Here is a 6,869-nt window from a genome sequence, read left to right as displayed (position 1 = left end):
TTTTAGGTTAAAATAAGCCACAATCCACCACGACATATTCGCAGTTTTTGAGATAATATACTAATCAAAAACTAATACTATTCAGGATTTAACTTTTTACTTTTTTTTCTCAAGGTTCAAAAAAATTTTAAGTTCTTTAAGAGGGGTAATTTGTTTCACGAGTTTAGGTAAGTTGTCAAAATTTGCTGGCAAAATTTTTCATCGGAAATAATTTTTCGCTGAAAATTTTTTTAAGGCCTATCAAACACTGGTTTTGAAAACAATTTTCTGAGTTTAAACTTGTTTTTATAGCAGCTTCGGATAAAAATCACATTTTTTCTTATCATTAAATAATTTTGACAAGTCGTAAAAACTATCTCGAAGCAAAAAAAAACATTATTGAAACACCAAAAAAAACCGTGATGAATGAGTTTACAGCTGATAAAGACATATGGCGCTTGTTCGGCGCCCAAAAAACCTAACAACAAATCTGAAAAAATTGGACGGCCTTCTTCCAAGTTGCTAAGATAACTATAAACAATTAGATTGATTTTTTCAAGATCTTTTTGGAGCTATTTGCACGAGCATATGCCAATGTCTTTTGCAAAGAGGGAGGGGGGGGGTTATTACTAGGTTTAAAAAACGCATATGCTTAATGGTTGAATTATTTCATTATAGCCCGGGTTGACCAAAACTTCTTATCATACAATTTCCATATATGAGAAACTTCTTGTCGTACAATTTCATACAATTCCATACGTACAGAAAATTGTATGAAAACTCTATGATAAGCATTTTTCCATATATGAAAATTGTATGATAGGTGTTTTTTTTCCATTAACCAAAATTTTGATTTTTTCTTTCTAAATTTAGTTTCTGAAACATTTTCGGTTGTAGTTGCAACCGAACACAAGTGACAAAGACCTTGGTTACTCAAAACACCAAAGGTTGGACGGTCTTGCATTCACAGATTGTTTTTTATCACCAGACTGTTTTATTAGAATCAAACATCCGCAGAAATTAGTTTAAACCTTTCTTCTACCATTTTTCAAAATTGTATGAAAATTGTATGACAAGCATTTTTTCCATACACTTGATGTATGGAATTGTATGATCAGCATTTTCGGTGTATGGAGGTCAACCTGGGAGGCTTGGAAGTTCTTCACTAGGTTTAATAGCAAATTTAAGTCAAACTCGACTACTAGCCTGTACATGCCCCTGAACTTGGACATGATGTGATTGTGTTCATTCTGTAGTTTCTGATGGCTGTCAATCAACTTCTCCTCTGAATGCTTGTAGCTTCTCACTGCCAACTTCATCTTCTTGAAGTCCGCCACCACTCTCTCCAACTCATGGATCTCCTTCACCACTTTGAACGCCTGATTAGACGAAGAAGATTCACAGTCAAAGAGTAATTGGTTATGTAAGTTGACAGACGTCTGTTGAATAATCTCTGATATGAAAACAATTTATTATTATTATTATTAAGATGATTATTATTATTATTATTATGATTATTATTATTATGATTATTATTATGATTATTATGATTATTATTATTATTATTACTATTATTATTATGATTATTATGATTTTTATGATTATTATGATTATTATTATGATTATTATGATTATTATGATTATTATTATTATGATTATTTTTATTATTACTACCTTGATTATTACTATTATGAAACAATTGAGGACAGAAGAACTGAATTGCGTTTTAAAAGATCATGTAACAATTGTAAAAACAAAACTTCAATGCTGAAGTTGTGGCAGTTTTGAAAATGGCAAAAGATAATTATTTGCCCTAATTTAGGAAATCTTTGCGAAAAACAATCCTTCAACAATTTGCAGCGAAAAATAAAATATCAATCAATATTAACCAATTTATATTATCATAGTCCGTTTTAGACTATGCGTACCCCCTTGTTTTCCCGTATGCCATTATTTCTTCTTTAGGTTTTTCCTGATAGAGTATAATTTCTCTGGGCTTCATCAGGGTTGGCAACCCAAAATATATCATGAAAATCAAGCGATGTGAAGAAAAGTTTGAGGACTCGAACATGTTAGAACTTTTAAAGTGAAAAAAAAAGATATTTTTTTCTCAGCTTGCCTTTTCGAAATCGTCCATCATGAGCGAGAACACTTTGTCGTCCAGAAGGGGCTGCACTTTCTCGTAGTCTAATACTTTGTTCATGATGGCCTCTGCCTCCGAGTTCAACTGGTTCCTCATCGTCTGTTCATCCATCGAGCTATTCAGAAAATTGTCGCCCAGACCATCTCCCTTAATACAGAAAACACTTTTGAGGATAGCTAGTAATCCGAAAACAAGAATTCATGACACAATTACCTCAATCAGTCTCGGATAGGGAGGGGGGGGGCGTACTCGTTACTACTTTAAGCCATTGTATATGGCTACCCGACCGTAAGTTTTGTATATAACACAGGGGCGGAATTAGGGGGGGACACTTCTTCCTTCAGAGGTTCGACCCCCTGTCGACTCAAAGGTTCCCCCTTTGTACTGTCTTCAGGTATTCATTTTTGGTGACCGACCCTAAAAATTTTGTAAAGGAGCCTTTGGCGCCAATATGTATTAATTTTAAGGGAGTGCGCGCCAAAAAAACGCAATTTTCAATTTTTTGGTCGTAACTTTCCAAAAGTGCCTGAAAACACCTTTTTTCTTAAGCTTTTTTCAAAAAACTTGCCAGCGGCGCAGAAAATTTGGTCAAAATAAAGTCTTTTTTGTTTAGGAGAGCTCAGAAACTCATTTTGGTCAACGTAAAAAAAAGTAGACAACATTATTGAAGTTTTTTTGAACATCGCCACCCCCCTCGATAAAAACTTAGGTCCGGCCCTGAATTCAATGTTTGTCAATGACTTCGGATGATATCGGCAAAGTTAGGTTTTGCTCGAAATAGCGAATGTGGTTTTTGATTTGAAGTTTTGCACATGTTCTTTCGTGTCAATGTGTTCCAAAGCTCGGCTTTTTTCCAACACCCTGAATTTCTTTTTTTGAAAACTATTTCAACATTTTCTAATGCAAAAAAACTTTGCATGTCAAAAAATTAACTAATGTGAACACATTTGTTTGTCATACGATAGATCGTAAAACTGTATGACAGGTTAAAAATCCACAAGTAAAAGGTAAAGAACATGAAAATATAAAGTTTGAAATGTGAGGGAAAATGGAAAAGATTCCAAAGATGGGACGACCTTAACGGACAAGAGGGAAGAGCAGACACCCTTTTTGTCAAAAACTCGAACCCCCCTCTCCCCCTCTCTAAAAAGTTGATCCAATTTGTGCTACTTATTACTATCTGTAGTCTTTTGTAAAGACAAATACTGTCAAGAAGATACTCACATCGATCTCCTCGAATTCTCTCTTGGCGTCCTTGATGTTGCTTACTAGGAAGCTCTGGTTGTCCACTAGGGGCCACCCATTCTCATCTACATTGCCCAGAATGTCCCGCATGTCTCCCGTGATCTGCACTCGACTGTTGGCGTTCTTGTTCCCACCAGGGTTCATGTTAGAATTATTCTGAAGAACATTCAAAAGATATTTTCATGAGTTAAAATCAGTGGTTTCATTTGCCTGAAATTAAAAAGAAACCCAAACTAAAAACAGTATTGAGAACAAATTTCGGAGAAAAGGTTAATTTGAAATACGCTGGAAAAAAATAATTCAACAACGCGATCATTATCGGATTGAACCAAAAAATTAGTTTTCTAAAACACCTGTTTTTTCAAGAGAGATCTTTAAATACTTGCAGAGATCCTCGCAAAATCAATTTTTCTCGGAGTTGCTTGGCAATAATTTCAGCTTTTTCTAGACATTTGCAAGCAAAACCCTCAAATCAGTCCTTGATGTGAAATTTAATTTTTAGAACTCAGTAACGTATGCTTACATTAAGTGTATTGATGCTGTCAACGGCCAAAGAGTTGTCTGCTTGTTGTTGTTGCTGCTGCTGCTGCTGTTGGTTTCCCTGAAGTCGACTGGGGGTGCTGGCTGTGCTGGAGGTGGGGTTGTTCACTTTAGGGCTGGTCACTGTTATATTGGGAGTGCTCAAAAGTTTGCTCCGTGAACTCATTCTGAAAAAAAAAAACAATGATTCTGGAATAATTGTTATAATGGACGCTATGTAAAGTAGTATTGTTATAATGGACGCAATGTAAAGTTATCTGCAGACGCAATGTAGTGTACTAAATGATATGATTTGCGTCTGCTAACGTTACACTCAGCGCAAATAAGACGCCTGGATTAAATTCTCAATTAGTTAGTTCGCTGCTTACCCTTGGATAGAACGAAATATATCGCTCGTTATTTTTCTAATTTGATATACCCTCTAAAATTGGTTACAGGTGTAATATTCTTTTCTGTGAGCTCAAAGCATTCATTCTTTCAGATGCTATAAAAAAGGCCCTGCTAATAAAATATTATATTAATCTTTGTAGGTATGTACAACTAATGTACAATTACTTAAAAGAAAACAAAAAACAAATAAAATGTGTGAACTGAAAAAATTCTAAGACTAACACTGAACCAACACACTATGATCGACCAATGGTCGTATCATGCAAAGTTGACAGGAATTTAATCAATACCGAAGGTCATTAAGAGAGACATAAAACACATCAAAACATTTTGCACCGGGAAAAAAAATAAAATTACAAATTAACTAAAACTAATTCTATATACACCCATTCCCCCCTTCAAAGTAGGAACAAAATTTTACAAGCTGCGCCGAAAAACAGTACAGCAAGCAAAAAGGAAACTAAAAATGGAATTTGGAGAGTGCATATGTACAAAGGGTGAAAATACAGAATTTACAGTTATACAAAACAAAATTAACAAAATGAAACAACACTAATCTACATGATGTACATTTAACCTGTACAAAGTTATCTACAGTAAAGAAGGTCAGTTAAAATGAATACTATAAAAGTGAAAACAATTAAAAATGTCTTAAAGCAGTTTTAATGAAATCTTGCATCGAAATCGTCTAGTCTGTGATTCAGGTCTGTATCTATTGTCAATGAAAAATCACTTGTTCCTTCTATATCGTCAGTTGTATATGTAGCAGGTCGGGGTGAAGAGGAGGATCCGAAGGATGTGTTTGTTAAGATTGTCTGAATTTCACGATGGGATAGATTTCTGAGATGACCAGAATAGGGTATTTTCTGCGACAAGGGTGATTTTGGTGGTGCCTCCGCAAGTGGTATTAGGAGGTCTGAAGGTGAAGTGACGGTGAAGGTTGCCCTCGGATAGTTAAAAACATCGTCCTGTACCGTTAACACTTGAGTGTTCTGGTCATCTTTTTCTAGAACGATATCTATGTATCTTCGATCTCCGAAGAATTTCGGGGGTCCCACGTTTCTGCGCTGCATAGACTGTCTCGGTTGATGTTCTACTGGGGTACTGTCCAACAGAATTGGGTTGTTTTCAGAGCCTTCTATTTTCACTGCATCTGGCACGTCCATCACCACAGGGTGTTCTGTGCAAACTGTGAGGTTAGGCCTAGTTGATTGATTGTTGTCATCACCTGTAAAAACTAACCCTTGGTTAGATCCCGAGTCGGCTGAGCAATATTTTTGTCTTAACCTCGAAAAAATTGTCTATTTTTCCATCAGAATAGTTTAAGTTTAAAGATGACGAGGAACCTGAGGTGTTACGTGAAAGATCGTGTGTAACTAATGGGTCTCTCGACGGTCCGTCCAGACACTTGAGTAGGCCTATCCGCTCTTGAAGTGCCTTGCATTAACTGAGTTTTATCGGTCAGAATTGTATTCATCGGTGGAGATAGCTTTTTTTTCTGCTAAACTCGAAGGTATAGTTAGATTGTGCCCGATGGGTGACTGATTCACGACAGTTTTCCTAAGACCTGGAAAGAGTTTTCCCTTGTAGGTTCAGTCGATTTCCGTAAAAAGTGGCCATTATCAAGTGGTATGGTATGCTCAGACGAGTCGATGATATCCTCTTTACAAGATTAAAATAAGGTTCCCCAATTTTTCTGTTGGCAGCCCTTCTATAGTATTTACCTCCGGAGACTAGTTTCGTCGTCGATCTTGAGCATTTACCCGGACTATGCACTTCTTTTACGGGAGTCCTTGGAATTGTAGGGGCTAGCAGGTTATCTTCGTAGTCGGATGGAGTGCCCATGTCAGCATCAAGGTTGCCGTCTTCCGCGCCGTCGTGCATTTCCCAATTTCTGGCCCCGTCAGTCAGATAGAATGGATTTCGTTAAATCTAAATGGTTATCAAGGGAAATCAGATTCTTCCATCTAATATTAGCCGTTCTCTAAAAATGTTTCTCGAACGGAATACAACTGATAGCGGTTTGTTTTGTAACTCTGAGGCTCCAGATAAATTTTTCGATCGAAGAATTTAAAGTAGGTTTGGTAAATCAAATGACATGGCTATCAATTTGGTCTTTACAGTTCATACAAGTCTTTCCACTAGCCCATTAGACCTATGATTGCCGGCTGTACAATAAATGCTATCGATCTTATACTTTCCACAGAAGGACTAGGGGCCCAGCTGAAAGCTGGAGAGACCTGTTTGATTATTTTAATATTGATTATTTTAAAATTGTTTTAAAATTTTAGGTTTCTCAAGTCGATAGCGCCCTTCCTACGCAAAAAAAAGTGAAAGAGAAGCTTATGCATTCATTGGTAACGATTTGGTAAAAAGTTTTCATGAGGGAACTTTTCAAGTCCATAAGTGTTTCCCTAGACAATAGGGGCCCAGCTGGAAGCTGGAGAGACCTGTTTGGTTATTTCAGAAAAAACGTTATACAAATTTTTGATGAAATCGAATTAGCTAGCGCTTTTTGTTTTATTAAAAAAACGAGTTTGAAAAAATGTGGGTGGGGGTGTAAGGTTAGCGA

The 6,869-nt window shown here is 36.3% G+C and overlaps 1 protein-coding gene across 1 annotated transcript in view; it reads right to left on the bottom strand.

Annotated features, from left to right (window-relative positions):
* The window catches only part of LOC134844732 (sun domain-containing protein 1-like), an 8,110-nt gene extending 1,929 nt beyond the window's left edge, over nt 1–6,181 (bottom strand). Inside the window, exons 1-6 of the mRNA XM_063861546.1 lie at nt 6,022–6,181; nt 5,279–5,525; nt 3,891–4,074; nt 3,347–3,523; nt 2,099–2,269; nt 1,186–1,358 (exon numbers count right to left, since the gene is read on the bottom strand). Coding sequence (XP_063717616.1) covers nt 1,186–1,358; nt 2,099–2,269; nt 3,347–3,523; nt 3,891–4,074; nt 5,279–5,525; nt 6,022–6,181 — 1,112 coding nt within the window. The remainder of the gene's footprint in view (nt 1–1,185; nt 1,359–2,098; nt 2,270–3,346; nt 3,524–3,890; nt 4,075–5,278; nt 5,526–6,021) is intronic.
* Nucleotides 6,182–6,869: the final 688 nt, after the last annotated feature.

This window comes from Symsagittifera roscoffensis, chromosome 4 (genome assembly GCF_963678635.1).
Source record: "Symsagittifera roscoffensis chromosome 4, txSymRosc1.1, whole genome shotgun sequence".
NCBI classification, from domain to species: Eukaryota; Metazoa; Xenacoelomorpha; order Acoela; family Convolutidae; genus Symsagittifera; species Symsagittifera roscoffensis.
This window is presented reverse-complemented; position numbering and strand designations above follow the sequence as displayed.